Genomic DNA, 19,046 nt, shown 5'->3' on the forward strand with positions numbered 1-19,046 from the left:
TAGGAATTCAATGAATATGGAGCTGTGTCATAAGGTTTTGTACAGTACATTTTATTGGCTAAAAGGAATTGTGGTATCAGGAATCAACCTCTCCAAAGGTCATCATTACCAGATGTGATAATGTTGAGACAGATGCTGTGAAGTGTTGCAGTGTTCTCACACACCTCATCACTCCACCGTGTAAATAACCTTACAGTGTCCGTGGGCTGTATTTGAAACTCCTTTAAATGGCTAAAGTGAATATTCCCTTGTACAAACCAAACTGTCCGACATAGAGAGATAATGCATGCCATGGCAGATATTCCTGATTAAAATGATGAAGAACTTACAACAGAGTGACATTTGTTATTTAACAATATTTTTTTATTTGCATCTTCAATATCTATATTTTTTTCTTAAGTGGCCTGACAGCCCTGGCAGTGTTCAGTGTTACACTAAGTATGGAAAAACAACTATAAAACTTAACAGTTTGATTCTTCACATTTTGACATTTTGCACAATTTCTAATTCAACTCGTGCATACTTTCATGTATCATTATATATGTCTTGTGCAGTCTCACACATTGCTCTTAATCTCTGCGCGGTGACACGTAACGTCAGACTTTGCTCTCTATGCAAACCTATACTGATCTACATGGTATTTCAATATTCTGCACACAAATCCACTACAGCTGCAATCAAGCTGCTGTTTGTTGGTGTGTAGAGTTACACTATGTAAGACAAAAAGATAAAGAAAAAAAAGAAATGTCTTTATGCAAGCCCCTACTGTAGGCACAGAATGATCAAACTGAAAGCAAAGGATGATTTGTATTTGGCCTTTTCAGCCTATTTTACTTGATAAACCAATAAAACAGGTTTGCAAATCGTGAGTGTGAACTTAGTTTACACACTTTCTGGAGAAACTTCCACAATTTTTTTTGGACAATCATCAAAATCATCCACAAAATCATCTTATAACTCTCTCCTAATCTCAAGGTGAAAATCAGAGCTGCAGAGCTGTGCACAACATGGCATGAATTCATACGTTCACTGACTGTGGAATCGATGTATGTGTCTATGTACTATATGGCACGAGAACACGCCGAATCTGAGTTATTCATCCAGCCATACATTATCCAAACCGCTTATCCATATGCAGGGTCGCGGGGGTGCCGGAGCCTATCCCAGCAGTCATTGTGCAGCAAGCGGGGAGACACCCTGGACAGGCCGCCAGTCCATCACAGCCCCCCACCCCCACCCCCACCACACACCACACACCCCACACACACACACACACACACACACACACACACACACAATTTAGTATGGCCGATTCACCTGATCTACATGTCTTTGGACTGTGGGAGGAAACTGGGGCATCTGGAGGAAACCCACGCAGACACGGGAGAACATGCAAACTCCACACAGAGGACGACCCCAAGGTTGGACTACCCTGGGGCTTGAACCCAGGACCTTCTTGCTGTGAGGCGACAGCGCTAACCACAGCGCCACCATGCCACCCGAATCTGAATTAAGAAAAGAGAAATTTCCACACAGTATATTGCTTTCACGTGCTTTAAATTCCACACACAAACTGATCATAAATTAAAGCACAAGACATTAATACACTCTGTGAAAAATTATTTTTCTTCTTTTATTTTATGCATACTCATTAATCCAGGTAAGGAAATCTCAGAAAGTTGAATCAGTTCATCTGGACACAACGTTCAACTTTCTGTGATTATTTTTCTTCATTTAAAACTTTTTCTAATTTAGCAGCAGTTCTGCAAAGGCTCATGGGGATGTGCATACACTGCTCTTCTTTATGGACGGCATTTATGGACTGTATTTATGCATTATGCATGGACTGCAGTTATGGACAACACACACACACATGCGTGAATTTATGCACGTGTGTGTGTGTGTGTGTTCTTGGATGTATGAGTACGTTTATCACTAGGAATGTGTCGTGTTCTCTTTGCAGCCACAGAAAGGAAAGGTTCCACAGCAGGGCTGCAGCCACGGCTTCCACAAAATCTTCTCCCATGACATCTGGTTTGGGATGGTGTGCACGTGTGCATCGCTGTTTGTGTGAGTACCATCGGATAGTTGTAAGTTTGTGAGCGTGCTCCGATGCTTCTCCATGGCTTTGGCAGTTTGCTCGAGGATCTCAGCAAATCGTCGCTCAGTCTCATGTGTGAGTGGGCGAGACTCTGATGGGTCAAGGAGTAAGTCATAGACTATTGGTGGGTTGTGGTGGGTCACATGGTCCCCGTGACATAAGCAGATCTTTGTTTCGTAACAACCGCCAGCTCCCGGGGGAGAGAAGTTGGGAGTGAAGAAGTGCACCTTAAAGATGGAGTTGCCTGGACAGACAAACATGTGCACACACAAAAACAAATGTAAAACAAATAAATGTAATACATCAATGTAAATAAATGTAAAAAAAACAAATGAGCAGAAACAATGTAGAAGGCATGTATGAACACTCACACAAACATACATCTATGAAGCTTGCATCTATAACGCCCTATAAGCATCTATAATGCCCTATAAGTGTAGCTATATGTCATTGTAAGATTCATTATAACCATGTATATGCTCTCACAACTCCTCATAACCACCTTTATGATACATTATGTCAATTTAAAACGGATTTATGCATTATACATATGTCATCATTATGCCCATTATGATATGCCTGTTTATCTGTCAAATGTCATAATGCATCAACTTGTTTTGCTGAAGTTTTGTAGAGGTGCATAATGAGACTTCAGTGCTATTTCACAGTCTTCAGCCATAGCCGTTAGTCATTGTAATACACATTATAGGAAAGTATGGGCGTTATAGATGCTTATAGGGTGTTATAGATGCAAGCTTCATAGAAAGTGTTACCACTAACTCCCCCCCCTTTTTTCTCCCCAATTGTATTTGGCCAATTACCCCACTCTTCCGAGCCGTCCTGGTCGCTGCTCCACCCCCTTTTCCTATCCAGGGAGGGCTGCAGACTACCACATGCCTCCTTTGATACATGTGGACGCACCTGCTGCTTCTTTTCACCTGACGGTGAGGAGTTTCACCAGGGGATGTAGCGCATGGGAGGATCACGCTATTCCCCCCAGTCCCCCCCAAACAGGCGCCCCGACTGACTGACCAGAGGAGGCGCTAGTGCAGTGACCAGGACACATACCCACATCCGGCTTCCCACCCGCAGATATGGCCAATTGTGTCTGTAGGGACACCCGACCAAGCCGGAGGTAATACGGGGAATTGAACTGCCGATCCCCATGTTGGTAGGCAATGGAATAGACCGCTACACTACCTGGATGCCCTTTCAAGCAGTAAGTTAATCTAAAAGTTTCTTCAAAGATTTGAGTAATCAAAAGGACACGCATTATGTCACAGCTGGAAGTCTAGTGTTAGGTGCTCATATTCCACTACTGCTTACACATAAACAATCTTTATCCTATACAAACACATTTACCTCCACACTGAAAGTTCTGTTTGTTTGTTTTCCACAATGTTTTTCTAACAAAACTGCAAATGTTGTCTAAGTGCTTGTGTTTGTGCATGTTATAATGACTGAGTGTGTGCATATGTGTCTGAGCTGGCATGTCAGTGTCAATGTTTGTGTGTGTGTGTGTGTGTGTGTGCGCGCGCGTGCGTGCGCATACATGTGTCTGAGCTGACATGTCAGTGTCAATGTGTATGTGTGTGTGTGCACGCACGTGCAGGTGTATGTGTATATATCTATGTTTATGCACTTACTCCCGGGTGGGTGCCAGCGTACTGCGTTGAGGTAGATGCCGCAGTAGTGGAACAGGAACTCATGTTCTGATCGCTCTGCTTTCCCCTCTAACAGAGGCATGAGGTTATGGCCATCCAGTGGTCTGAGTAAGGATAACCCAATGAACAAATAGCAGAAAAAGTGGAATAAGAGGAGATGAACATGCACCCCCCCTTTTTTTTCTCCCCAATTGTACCTGGCCAATTACCCCACTCTTCCGAGCCGTCCCGGCTGCAGACTACCACATGCCCCCTCCGATACATGTGGAGTCACCAGCCGCTTCTTTTCACCTGACAGTGAGGAGTTTCACCATGGGGATGAAGCACATGGGAGGATCACGCTATTCCCCCCGGTTCCCCCTCCACCTTGAACAGGTGCCCTGACTGACCAGAAGAGGTGCTAGTGCAGCGACCAGGACACACACCCACACCCAGCTTCCCGCTGCAGACATGGCCAATTGTGTCTGTAGGGACACCTGACCAAGCTGGGGGTAACATGGGGATTCGAACCAGCAATCCCCATGTTGGTAGGCAACGGAATAGACAAGTACGCTACCCTGACACCCCACGGAGATGAACATGTTAAACATGGGGGACAAAGGTCAAGAAAAAACATGTAAGCACCTGTGCAAAAAGACTGAGCGAGAGCAAGAGAGATAGAAATAAAGAGTCAGGTACAGTCAGACAGAAAGGAACATCGTATTGCCTCGCAAGCCAGACCAATCTCAACAACGAAATCATGTTGATCTCCTCGTACACTGCTCAAAAAAATAAAGGGAACACATAAGCAATGCAATGTAGCTCCAAGTCAATCACACTTTTGAGATATTAACCTGTCCAGTTAGGAAGCAACACTGATTTGTGAATCAATTTCACCTGTTGGTAAATTGTCTAATTTCCACCTGGTGGAAATTAGACAATTTGCAAGACAACCCCTATAAAAGGAATGGATTTGCAGGTGGTGGCCACAGACCATTTGCCTGTCCTCATCTTTTCTGGCCGATCTTTGGTTAGTTTTTCATTTTGCTAGTGCCCTCACCACTAGAGGTGGCATGAGGCGGTATCTGCAACCTACAGAAGTTGCTCAGGTAGTGCAGCTCATCCAGGATGGCACATCAATGCGTGCTGTGGCAAGAAGATTTGATGTGTCTCCCAGCACAGTGTCCAGAGCATGGAGGAGGTACCAGGAGACAGGCCAGTACACCAGGAGACGTGGAGGGGGCCGCAGGAGGACAACAACCCCGCAGCAGGACCGCTATCTGGTCCTTTGTGCAAGGAGGAACTGGAGGAGCACTGCCGGAGCCCTACAAAACGACCTTCAACAGGCCACTAATGTGCAGGTTTCTGCTCAAACAGTGAGAAACAGAATGCACAAGGATGGTATGAGGGCCCGACATCCACAATTGGGGCCTGTGCTCACAGCCCAACACCGTGCAGCCCAATTGACCTTTGCCAGAGAACATCTTGGTTGGCAGATTCGCCATTGGCGCCCTGTGCTCTTCACAGATGAGAGCAGGTTCACACTGAACACATGTGACAGACGTGAGAGAGTCTGGAGACGCTGTGGAGAACGTTCTGCTGCCTGCAACATCCTCCAGCATGACCGGTTTGGTGGTGGGTCAGTGATGGTCTGGGGAGGCATATCCTTGGAGGGCCGCACAGACCTCTACGTGCTAGCCAGAGGTACCATGACTGCCATTAGGTACCGGGATGAGATCCTCAGACCCATTGTCAGACCATATGCTGGTGCAGTGGGCCCTGGGTTCCTGCTCATGCATGACAATGCTCGTCCTCATGTGGCCAGAGTGTGTCAGCAGTTCCTGTATGTCGAGGGCATTGATGCTATGGACTGGCCTGCACGTTCCCCAGACCTGAATCCAATCGAGCACCTCTGGGACATCATGTCTCGTACCATCCGCCAACGCGATGTCGCACCACAGACTGTCCAGGAGTTGACCGATGCCCTGATCCAGGTCTGGGAGGAGATCCCTCAGGAGACCATCCGTCGTCTCATCAGGAGCATGCCCAGATGTTGTAGGGAGTGCATACAGGCACGTGGAGGCCACACACACTATTGAGCCTCATTTTGAATCGTCTTGAAGAATTTCCACAGAAGTTGGATCAGCCTATGTTCTCATTTTCCACTTTGATTTTGAGTATGATTCTGAATCCAGACCTTAATGGGCTAATGATTTTGATTTCCATTGATCATTCTTAGGTTATTTTGCTCTAAACACATTCCTCTGTCTAATAAATAAAGATTTTCAGCTGGAATATTTCATTCATCGAGGTCTATATTGTGTTTTTTAGGTGTTCCCTTTATTTTTTTGAGCAGTGTAGATTGGGTCTGTCTCTCCTCTCTATCTATGAGAGCTATTTTAATAAGGCAGGGTTGCTGCAAAGTCTAATCAAAGCCTTGCAGACTAATCAAAAGGGGGCTACGTGAAACACGGGCAGCAGACTTCTAACCAGCAATGCCGAGTTATTAATCTTACATCGCCGAATAATTTCTATGACAGCGGACAACACACATACACATTGTGCCAACTTCACATGGAATGTTGTTCTTCGGCTCTCGCCTATTGTTTGGTTGGGGCCCACCCTTTTGAAATCGCTCTCAGAATTCCCTCTGCAACATGATCAATTGGTGAGATCTGTCCATCTGGCAAGGTCACCATATTACACCTTTCACAACAAAAATGAAAACACACCACCAGTCGAACACACACACATACACACACACACACACACACACACATACACACACACACACACACACACACACACACACACACACACACACACACACACACACTCTCCATTATCATAATCATCATCATCGACAATCACTCGGGTTCGAGTATGACCGTCCTCCCTCTGGGTCCTCAGGTGGGTGTAGAGGCCAATCCTGGAGCCCCATATCAGGAGGACGCCTTTCCGTGACAGCTCTTTATGTGGAGTGGCTGATACACCCGCAGCCACCACATGGTCCTTGGGAAGGGGTGGCCAGAGTCCAACGTCATGTAGAACCAAGACGACTGGGGACCACCCTCTGTTGCAGCCTTCATCAACCTTCACTGCTGTTGTGACCTTGAGACATCTTCCACCAGCCCCACCGTTGAGGTCTTTGTTGGATCGGGCTTCGTCTGGAAACTCCTCCTTGACCTGTCCACCTTGGGTGACCCTACTAGGAGCCAAGCTCCGGACGGCATGGTTCTTGGGATTATTAGTACACGCAAGTTTCTCCACCATGGCAAGGTGGCGATCCAGGAGAAGACACACGCACACGGGCACGCACGCACGCACGCACGCACACACACACACACACACACACACACACACACACACACACACACACACACACACACACACACACACACACATGCACGTGAGAGGCGAGAGTGTCCCCTTCACCTGTCTGGTTCTGTGTCCTGGGCCAGGTGTTTGAGTGTGGGGTACAGGTCCATGAGGCTGGTTGGTTCGTCTACTTCCCTCCCAGCTGGCAATCTGCCAGGCCAGCGGAAGATTCCGGGTACTCTGATCCCCCCCTCCCAACCCCCCATAGCCTTCCCACCTATTGGGATGAGGAGAGGGGGAATTGATTATCTAAAACAGTGCTACTCCCAGCATTAAAATACTGACACAGAGACTCCCGAAGACATACTCTTCCTCAGAAATATAATGATTAAAGTAGTCAGACTATCAAAGTTCTGTAGTAACTCTAGTTTGGAGCATTAAAACTGCAGCTTTAACTGTCTATATGCTCCCTAAAAGCACTCCCACCCGGACACTTGAGTTTTATTTCATTTTGCACAGTACTGTGGTCTTAAATCTGCTTCTTTTTTTTTCTTTGCCTGCTTGTATGAAATCTCTTAGTCCTTGAATAAATGATCCTACACTTGTCATATTTTGTGCAAGTATTAATATTTAGAAGACAGCAGAGGAGACGACGGGAGAGGAGGAAATGTGTGGCAGTTATGAGCACTAAATTCTTTAAAAAAAAGAAAGAAAAAAAACTCCTCAGTTGGCAAATATGTCTTTTCATCTTGATGAATTAGGGACATTTTGCTGTGAATTTAAATTATGTAAATGGTGTCTTTAAGCTATGTTAACTGATGCTGTTTTAGGTTATGAGACATGATTTAATGATTTCCCCATGGCTGTGGATGAAAGTGTAGATTTTTTTTTTCTTTGCAGATTTCATGTAATGTTGTAAATATGTTTAGTGGACTGAAAGCCACAGAGGGCCATGCACATCCAATCATTTGACATCTAAAACTATCAGACACCTAAGTGGCTGCATACATTAACTTGTGTTTGCGTTATGGTAACTCAAAGCTCGGCATACAGAACAAAGTAAGTGTGACATGTGATTATGTACCTTTATAAATACCATTCCAACCTCCTTTCTGGCCCTGGGCATCAGCGTCTTCAATGTGTCCGCCATGGTCCGAAGTAAAGTACATCAGCGTGTTATTTGCTAGTCCTAAAGAATCAACCGTCTCTGTCACTTGACCTAAAAACATAAATACACCATTTTAACAGCATTAGTGCACCATACTGTGGAGTGCATGGCAATCTTTTTCAGCAGAACTGAACTTAGTTGCTTTTAAGGTCTCACAAATGTTATGCATTGATATACACTGTTATAATTGTACTGTAACATAATTGTTACAATACACTCAATGAGTTAAAAGCTTCTCCGAGGTTAAATGCATAGTTATCATGTACTTTTTTTTATGTATGTATACTACCGTTGCCCTTCAGCAAAAACTTGTACACATGCAAACATGTGCGTGTGAACACATGCACATGCACACAAACACAAACATAGGGGTGGGCATAGCTCAGGAGGTAGAGCAGGTCGTCTAGTAATCAGAAGGTCGCTGGTTCGATCCCCGGCTCCTGCGGAGAGTGTGTCGAAGTGTCCTTGAGCAAGACGCTGAACCCTTAACTGCTCCTGATGAGCAGGTTGGCACCTTGCATGGCAGCCTCCACCATCATCAGTGTATGAATGTGTGTGTGAATGGGTGAATCTGAGGCATACGCTGAAAAGCACTTTGAGAGGTCAGTAGACTAGAAAAGTGCTCTATAAATGCAGTCCATTTACCATTTTACACACAAACACACACAGGCTTTACCATAACCGGGATTCTCATTTCTCATATTTATGTAACCTTGTCTCTGCATGTTTCCTTTGTCCTAATTCTGACGCTCTTAGTAAACTTTAGCTTGAAAAGAATGCAGTTAAAATAGTTATTATGATCAGCATTGTTATTTCTACAATTATTTTAACTTATCAGTGGTATCATGTAATACAATGGATTCCTGAAAGTCTGGACAGCCACTTTATTTTGTTATTGTACAGGTTACAATGAATGTGTTCTCTGCATTTAACCCATCCTATTGTATAGGAGCAGTGGGCAGCTGTAGCACCCGGGGACCAACTACAGTTCTTCTTTCCATTGCCTTGCTCAGGGGCACAGACAGGAGTATTAACCCTAACGTGCATGTCTTTTTGATGGTGGGAGGAAACCGGAGCACCCGGAGGAAACCCACGCAGACACGGGGAGAACATGCAAACTCCACACAGAAAGGACCTGGGACAAGCCTTAATTATGATTTACATAAAATTACCTTAATTATCTTCTTCTTTCAGCTTGTTCCCTGTTTCTCAGGGGTTGCCACAGCGGATTTTACAGTTTCCATTCGGTACCCTGTGAGGGCACAGCACCAATGGTGGCCATTGTTAACCTGGGCCTTGACCGATCAGGTATGGTCTTGTCAATCCGCATACTGATTTGGCAAAATGTTATGTGGGATGCCCTTCCTGACAACCACTAACCATATGGATGAGGGCACAGGTAAAGTGCTGGATGCCATCCCAGTATTCATGGACTTGTGCCAATGCCTGTCGGCAAAAAAATTACCTTAATTACGTTTTACGTAAAAAAAAAGCTTTCTATTTTCTGGTGGAATTATAAAGTGAGAATAGACCATATGCTTCTCTTTGCTACTTTTGACCAATTCACCTCTGGAATTTTTTTCCCTCATTACCTCTTGCGTCGTTAAAAATATGCATATAGCTAGAATTCATTTTTTCTCCCCCTCTTTTTCTCTCCAATTGTATCTGGTCAATTACCCCACTCTTCCGAGCTGTCCCGGTCACTGCTCTACCCCCTCTGCTGAGCCAGGGAGGGCTGCAGACTACCACATGCCCCATCTGATACATGTGGAGTCGCCAGTTACTTCTTTTCACCTGACAGTGAGGAGCGTCACCAGGGGGGCGTAGTGCGTGGGAAGATCACGCTATTCCCCCCAGACGTTCATTTAGGATGGAAGAGCTGGAGAACATTCTAAAATCAGTGAGGTCCAAGCACAACCACTGATAAGGCAATTTAATACGTCATGTCTTCTCCGTCTAACCAACCTATGATCCAGTCCATTTCCTCTATGTTGTCACCATAGGACCCATGGCGGCTTTTGCCAGCGAAGGCAGGAGTTGTGAAGAGCGGGGTGTGAACATGGGCCAATGAGAGGAAGAGGAGGAATGGACGATCTGCATTCCTGAACAGAGGAGAGGAGAAGTTTGTGAATGCGAGCCAATGAAATGAAAAACAGCAAAGTAGGTTAGGGCAAGCAGCTGAAAAAGGAAAAGGAACACGAAGAAGAAAGTAAAGATGAAGGCAAGTTAATGAGCCATATGAAATAAATAGACCTCCTCTATCCATCCATCCATTGTCTTAACCGCTTATCCTGCTCTCAGGGTCGTGGGGATGCTGGAGCCTATTCCAGCAGTCATTGGGCGGCAGGCGGGGAGACACCCTAGACAGGCCGCCAGGCCATCACAGGGCCGACACACACACCCATTCATTCCTAGGGACAATTTAGTACCGCCAATTCACCTGTCATACATGCTTTTGGATTGTGGGAGGAAACCGGGGCCCCCGGAGGAAACCCACGCAGACATGGGGAGAACATGCAAACTCCACACAGAGGACGACCTGGGATGACCCACCAAGGTTGGACTACCCCGGGGATCGAACCCAGGACCTTCTTGCTGTGAGGCGAGAAGGTCCCTAGGCCTCCTCTAATTAACTAGTTATCAACTGTTAAACCTTGAGGGTCTTAAATGTAAGGATAATTACATCCTCTAAAATAGAATAACAAATATTCTTCAATAATGAGGTTTTGTTTCATACCAAAGAATGTTAAGCTTTTAAGTTTCCCATTTTCAAAACGGTGGGTATTAAGTATGGACATCCTTAAAATCACCAAAAGCGATGAGGAAGAACAATGACAGCAACAAATGAGTCAGCACCTTGGACCAGTGTAGGACACTTGAATAAGAAACAACTCGCTCCCAAAGTTAGAAACCAACACAATAAGGCCTGGTCCACTACGCCTCCTTCTACCTGTGTGTGTGTGTGTGTGTGTGTGTGTGTGTGTGTGTGTGTGTGTGTGTGTGTGTGTGTGTGTGTGTGTGTGTGTGTGTGTGTGTGTGTGTGTGTGTGTGTGTGAGCTACCTGGCTGGCTACCTGCTGTGTGGTGTCCACACAGACAGCTGCTGCAACTGCAGGCCTGTCTGTCTACATCCAGTTTACTGTTGATAATGGCCATCAATACTGGAATATTTCATTTCATCATATATTACATTATAAATTGTTATCATAAATTATAAATTATTATATTATTTATTATAAATTAAAAAAAATATTAGCATTTATTTTTTCCATGTTTGTGACATATTCTGCAGATATAGACATTGAAACTATAGCTGTTATTGGTGTGGTTGTAACATAGGTATATAATATAGTATGTAGTTTGACGTTGTGAGAATAGTCCAATATAGTGAGAATATATAGATAGCATTGTTCATGGGCATGATAGGTAGTGGAGCTGTAGTATGGTATAAGGTATAGTGTATGGGCGATATAGTATATAAGCAATATAGTATAATATATGGGCATAGGTTGTTGATTCACAAAACCCTGTATAGTAGTGACATACCTGCTGTGCATACATGCTTGCCTCCAATGTCCTGTTGTTGTTCCATTTATTTCTTGCTTTTTTGTTTGTTGTTTTCTTTTGTTTTCCTTTTTCTTTTCTTGCATGAGTGATGTCTGCAAGTGCTAAAAGCTGCTGTGTACCAGAGTCAAATTCCTCGTGTGCATATAGGCACACTTGGCCAGTAAAGCTGATTCTGATTCTGATAGTGAAAGGTGTCAGTTACGTAATGTAATGTTGCTGGTGTGAGGTCAACATGACTATCAGCAGATCATTTTATCTGTCTATTTTTGCTGAGCCGTGCTGCTGACGCGGGCTCTGTGGCTGCTCTGTTAACGTGGGCGTCCAAATGACAAGCAAGAGGTTCTGCTGCACACACGCTGCTCAGGTGGGCGGTGTGGCCCGCCCGGGCTACTTGCAAAGGCAGCTAGACAGAGGACACAGCTACAAAAGGTTGCTCAGATGATTGTGAGAGCAGCCTGGGATACTTTCTGGAGATATGAGTACACTTTCGATTTAAGAAGTTAGTAAAACCATGACATAATGAAGCTAGTTCCAAAAAAGGAAAAAGATAAATCAAAGAATGATATTATTGGTAAGGCACTTTTTCAAACAAATGCTACAAAGTATTTCATAACAGACTGCAAAACTAACTGAGTAGTTGGACAAAAAATAAAAAATAAAATAAAATGGCAACAAAACGACTGAAATGAACAAAAAAAAAAATTAAACCAAAGTAAAATAGGGAGAAATCGTAGGACAAAATATAAGAAAGATTTGTTCATAAAGGTGCATTTTAAATGGTGACTTAAAAGATGAATCTGATTTTGCCAGTCTAAGCATAATATCAAGGAGCCTGACGGCAAAATCTTGACACTGTAGGTTTACACAATGAATCAACAATTCACTGTCTGTTACACTTTCTGAGGTGTGATTGCATGTCTTACCTCTTTATAAAGTTTTGTGCCTCACCCAGAATTCTCTGGGGTAGTGTCTCCAGTGTCATTGGCTGTTCAATCACCTCCTGGTTCCTCATGATGATGCAGTTCCAGGTTGGCAGGAGTTGAAATGGCACAATCCACACAGCAACCAGCAGGATACTGACACAGGCCACTGCCGCAATGAAAAAGAAGCTGACCTTGAAAAGGCCACAAAGACGAACAAACACCTGAAAAAGCAATGCACACAAACACAAATACATAAATACATACCTAGGCAGACCACACACACACACACACAAATATACATGACTGTGGGGCTGCATGTGTGCACATGTTTGTGAGAGAGAGAAAGTAAAGTGAATTGTATGTGAACATGCAATATGCAATTGCATGTAAAAACACACACACACACACACACACACACACACACACACACACACACACACACACACACACACACACACACACACACACACACACACACACACACACACACACACACTCACACACACACACACACACACACACACACACACACACACACACACACACACTGTTTTAGGTTGTCCGTCGTGTCCGATGATGACAATCCTGCCTCTGTCACTTGTGAGTCTTCTTATGGCTGTAAAGCCCAATCCGCGATCCACAATGTCTGCCACAGACAGAACAGGTGAAATCACTGACTGGGGGTGTAGGTGTGGTACTGGCTTCATGTCTCTTCAGACGTCTTCTGGTCCGTCGATCACCGCGGTCCTTCTCGAGGTTTTGCACCCCTTGTTGACAGAGCTGCCGCCAGATGGAGCGTTGGGCGGCAGTGTCTTCCAGCTGGCTCGGGTTCAGGCCGCACTTCTTTATGATGGTCTTCAGCTGGTCTTTGTACCGTTTTTTCTGGCCCCCTGCCAAGCGGCGGCCAAGATGTAGCTGGCCATACAGCACTTTACGCGGTAAGCGCTCCTTTGGCATCCTGATGACGTGACCGAGCCATCGAAGTTGGTGCTGGGTGACGGTAGCCTCCATGCTGATGCAGTTGGTCTTGCGGAGTATTTCAGTATGGGGCACTCGGTCACGCCAGGTTATCCTCAGGATGCATTGTAGGCATCTGATGTGGAAGGCCTCAAGCATCCTGAGGTGGTGGCTGTACAGGGTCCACGCCTCACAGCTGTAGAGGAGAGTCGTGATGACAACTGCCAAGTAGACAGATATTTTGGTGTGGAGGTTGAGGTCTTTGTTTTGAAAGACCCTTCTCCTAAGTCTGCCAAAAGAGGATGACGCTTGTTTAATCCGGTTTTGCATCTCCCTGTCGATGCTGCAGTCGTCAGAGAGAAAGCTGCCCAGGTATTTGAAGGATTCCACTGTTGCAAGCGGTTTGTCGGAGATGTTGAAGGTTGGTGAATGAGATGGAGGAGTAGATGCCCACTGGCATACTACTTCAGTCTTTGTCACATTTATAGAGAGCCCCAGCCTACCATACGCCCTTGTAGCAGCTGCAAGGGTAGCTTGTAGTGCCTCGGGTGTGTGGGCCACAACTGCACAGTCATCTGCGTACTGTAACTCAATGATGTGCTCCGATGTCATTTTTGTGACCGCTTGGAGCCTACGGATGTTAAATAGGTTTCCATCTAGTCTGAAGTCCACAGTAACCCCACTGTCCTTCCTGATTTCCTTGTGGAGCAGCAATGTCACACACAGGAGGAAGATGTTAAAAAGAACTGGAGCAAGGATGCACCCCTGACGTACCCCGGTGCACACCCTGAAGGGCTCAGATTCCTGGCCTCCAATGGTCACACGTGCCATCATCCCCACGTGAAATCTTTGAAGGATGTTGACAAACTTTCGTGGACAGCCAAACTTCAGGAGGATGTTCCATAGGATGTCCCTGTTGACTGTGTCGAAAGCCTTTGACAGGTCGATGAAGGCTATGAAGAGGTTCTGATGTTGCTCCCTGCACTTCTCTTGGAGTTGCCGTGCTGTGAACACCATGTCCACAGTACTCCTATTCTTCCTAAACCCACACTGTGACTCAGGCAACAGCTCCTCTGAGATGTGTTTTACCAGCCTGTGTAACATGAGTTTGGCCAGGACTTTTCCAGCAACAGCCAGTAGTGAAATGCCACGGCTGTTGCAACAGAGGGACTTGTCTCCTTTGCCTTTATATATGGAGATGATGTTAGCATCCCTCCACTGCTGAGGGACAGTTTCGTTCTTCCATACGTGTGAGATGAACAGGAAAAGTGCACGGGTGCAGAGGTAGCCTCCCTGTTTAAAAATCTCTGCAGGGATACTGTCAGGGCCAGGGGTCTTGTTATTTTTCAGCGACCTAACTGCACAATGAACCTCTTCAAAGGTTGGTGGAAGGTCAAGGTCTTGGATGGTGGGGCGGACAGGTAGTTCATCCAAGATCGAGGGATCGGTTGGGGAGGGCTGGTTCAAAAGAGTCTCAAAATGTTCTGCCCATCTTTTTGTGATGAGTTTCTGGTCTTTTATGAGGGTGGTACCATCATCAGACTTCAGGGGGGAGACAGAGCAGTTTCTTGGGCCGTAGATGGTTTTCACTGCATCATAAAAGTTGTGCATATCATTTCTATCGGCATGGGATTGTATTTCATTTGCCTTCGATATCCACCACTCATTCTGCAGGGCACGCAATTTTGACTGCACCTCTCTCCTGGATGCTTGCCATTGTTGCCGGAGTGTAGCTGATGTGGGATTGTTGAGGACAGCACTGTGTGCTTTATGCATGCCTTTGAGTATGGAAGTTATTGTGCCTGTGTTGTCATTGAACCAGTCCTGGTGTTTTCTGCTCTTGTAACCGATGGATTGGGATGCTGCCTTGTAGAGTCTGGAGCTCACGGAAGACCATTTCCTGTCAATGGAATCATCCGTGCTCAAGAGAAGCTCAATGTCTTCCAGGTTTTCAGCCAGAGAGAGGCGGAGATTGTTCTGGACCTCAGCCTTTTCTAGCCGGGTACAGTCAAGCCTCTTCTTTCCTGACCTTTGGAGACGAACAGCAGGGCGTACCTCCACCTGGAGCCTGGTCATGATGAGCCGGTGATCTGTCCAGCACTCAGCACCTCTCATTGCACGAGTGAGTAAGACGTCTTTTGTATCAGCACGTCTCACAATGATGTAGTCCAATAGGTGCCAATGTTTGGAGCGTGGGTGCATCCAGGATGTTTTGTGCTTGTTTTTTAATTGGAAGAGGGTGTTTGTGATGGTCAAGCCATGCTCAGCACAGAGGCTTAGGAGGCGCAGTCCATTTGCATTGACTTTCCCAATGCCATGCCCACCAATGACACCACTCCACACCTTGTTGTCTTTCCCCACTCTGGCATTGAAATCGCCCAGCAAAAAGATCTTGTCCTCCTTGGGTATATGACGGAGAGCCTCATCTAGTGACTGATAGAAGCGGTCCTTTACGTCATCCTCTGATGGCAGTGTTGGTGCATAGGCACCTAGGAGGGTGGCATAACGTTTCTTGGCCAGAGGGATCCTGAGCGACATGAGTCTTTCACTTATGCCAATCGGTGTTTCAGTGAGTCTTGGTAGGAGGCTGTTTTTTATTGCAAATCCCACACCATGCTGATGTTGTCCTCCTGCAGGGTATCCCTTCCAGAAGAAGGTGTAGGTGTCCTCCTTCAGGGAGCCTTCATCCAGGAACCTGGTTTCACTGAGTGCAGCAATGTCAATATTGTAGCGATTGAGTTCCGCTGCAATTAGTGCAGTCCTTCGCTGAGGTCTTTCGGCATTAACGTCCAGCAGAGTTCTTATGTTCCATGTTGCCAGTTTAAAGGGAATTATTTTCTTTTTTTTATTTCGACCGCAGAGTGGAATGTCCTGATAGGTGCGGTAGCCTATCCAGGATGTTTTGAGTGGGCAATGTTTAGGCCACCTTTTCTAGGCCCCTCCCCAGTTGGGGTGAGCAGTGTGGCTCCTAAATAGGGCTGCTCAGACACACAGGGGTCTGCCGAGAGCAGCTGCCACTCAAGCCCAGCTGCTGGCGACCATGAATAGCCCTGTGCCGCTGGCGTGCAGGGGTCTGATTAGGAGCTTCCAGTGCATTCATACCTGCTCCCGTCACCAGACACCCCATCGCCGCCAGACTTTGATCCATATTCCGGTTGCTGGTCTCACCGAGGCAGAGGTGGATACCTGCGCAAAGAGATTATTTACAGTGCCGCTGGGGGTGCGCATGTCCCAGCAGCACTTCTTCACTGTGAGAGGGTGGGATCTGGTGGCAAGGGGGGCCCAAGACGACCAGCACTCTTCCACAGCTGCAGGAGGCTGCCGGAGCTCCAGTCTGTCAGAGGACCGCCTATCGTGCGCCGCCATGCACATTGCTTTTCTCTCAGGGTGTGCTCCCCTAGCCTTTGTCGTCCTACACTTACCCACAAGGCAGTGGGACAGTGGTTGGTCAATGCCAGGGCGTATCCACTTCACATGGGCCTGCGCATTAGACCTCTGGGGACCACTGTAGCTCCGAGATCCCCTACAGTTTAGCCAGGGACCGCAAGGTACCCAGTTACCGTGTGTGGCCACGAGGAGGCACTGCAGGAGTCTTGGCGGTAGAGAGGCTATGTACCGGCAGGGGAGACTTACGCACTCGGCTCCTCTTTTCACCCCCACAAAGAGGGCTAGCCGGCGGCAGTAGCTGAGAGCAGAGAGTAGCAAGCAGAAGCAGCATGCAGCATGCACTAACTACAAGCACTACTACCCCAGTATTACTGCACTGACGCATCACACACGCCCTGTGCATCACACACACACACACACACACACACACACACACACACACACACACACACACACACACACACACACACACACACACACTATAGGGAAACCACACAAATTGTGGTAAGTGTTTGTGTGTATTAATGTCAAGTTATTTAGGGGAATTTGCTTCAGCTCTGGCCCAAACTTGAAAAAGGCCTTAGCCAACCACAGGGAATTTATGGCACAACTCGAACAGCAATCTTCTTTACTCTTGTTTTAATTGAATTATTTCAACTTTTAAGCTTTTTGATGATTGTGTTGTTAGGTTGAAAACCTTTACAATACAAAAACAGAAAAAAAATAATGCTGCCATTACTGCTAATTTCATTCCACAAGTACAGAAAAATAAACCTCATGTTTTATTTAATCATTCTTTTTAAGGGTATGAACAAAATTAATCTCACTCATATTCTACATCCTTTACCAAATTAAATCCATATATAACCAGACACATTGCACTTAATTGCACAGAACATAGCTAACCTCAAGCTAACTGAATTACACGTGAGATAAACTACACAGCAAGGCAATCTGAGTGATTTGCTAACCGTTTTAACATTAGCCTAATACCTGAATGCTAACTAGTGTAGCGAATTCGAGGGGGCCACGCAACCACTGAACTGCTGCGGCCGGGAAGCGAACCCGTATCACCAGCACCGCAGGAGACATCGCTAACCGCTGGACTAAAGGGTCAGACCCGCCAGCCAGCGGCCAGCGTGTCTACTTATCCATGCTCGTTACACTAGCAATGAATTATAACAGTAACGCTAACCACCAATGAATTCTTGTGAGAAAAAAGGATTAATTAGCCCACCAGTGGCATCCCTGTAGACGGCCAGCAAGATGAAGCTCTCCCTGCTCCAATTTTGGTTTAACTGCGACTAGTTGGCTCCCAGATAGCACGCATCTGCAGCTCACGCCACACTCTCCGTCTCTCCCGTCGTGAGCTGAGACTGCCGAGTCTACTCTTTGTTGCTCTTCAACTGGAAGCAGGATAACCAGATGCCTGATGGCTCTGTGAAGAATTGTGGCAGGAATCTTGTTGATGGGTTTCTTCCCATTTCTTGCACTCCTACTCATGGCTGTCTCATGAGCTGGTTTCTTAATCATAACTGGGTGGCTGGGAAATGTCTGGAAATTGACGTCTCTCACAATGCCTTTCTTGTCAGTATATACACTGTTCACCCTGCCCAACTTCAACTGACCTCTCAAGGAATTCTGATCTGCTAGGCACATAACATCCCCTACAGCAAGATTCCTCTCTCTCGTGTGCCACTTGCTCCTGACAAACAGGTTCGGACCTGCCAACTGACACCACTTCCTGCAGAACTTGTTTACCTCTGATTGGATGGCTCTCAACCTCTTGTGGGGGTAACCCTCGAGTTGGAAGTCTCCTGGGTCCCCTCTCAATAATGTAAACCTTTGGTAGGTAAGCAGAAATCCCTCTGCTGACAGGTCACCAACAATATCAGCGTTCATGGCCCTGGATGCAATGCAGCTGAATACAACTCCCCAGACTTTTAGCCTTACTCACTTACTCACCTCATGTTTTCCTTCATA

The 19,046-nt window shown here is 46.1% G+C and overlaps 1 protein-coding gene across 1 annotated transcript in view; it reads right to left on the reverse strand.

The window, feature by feature from the left end:
• Window positions 1-1,293: 1,293 nt before the first annotated feature.
• Window positions 1,294-19,046, reverse strand: part of arsh (arylsulfatase H) — a 62,329-nt gene continuing 44,576 nt past the window's right edge. Inside the window, exons 6-11 of the mRNA XM_056289602.1 lie at window positions 12,720-12,940; window positions 10,196-10,332; window positions 8,147-8,281; window positions 7,180-7,339; window positions 3,748-3,869; window positions 1,294-2,345 (exon numbers count right to left, since the gene is read on the reverse strand). Of these exons, the coding sequence (XP_056145577.1) occupies window positions 1,936-2,345; window positions 3,748-3,869; window positions 7,180-7,339; window positions 8,147-8,281; window positions 10,196-10,332; window positions 12,720-12,940 (1,185 nt within the window). The 3' untranslated portion in view covers window positions 1,294-1,935. The remainder of the gene's footprint in view (window positions 2,346-3,747; window positions 3,870-7,179; window positions 7,340-8,146; window positions 8,282-10,195; window positions 10,333-12,719; window positions 12,941-19,046) is intronic.

This window comes from Lampris incognitus, chromosome 11, assembly GCF_029633865.1.
Source record: "Lampris incognitus isolate fLamInc1 chromosome 11, fLamInc1.hap2, whole genome shotgun sequence".
NCBI classification, from domain to species: Eukaryota; Metazoa; Chordata; class Actinopteri; order Lampriformes; family Lampridae; genus Lampris; species Lampris incognitus.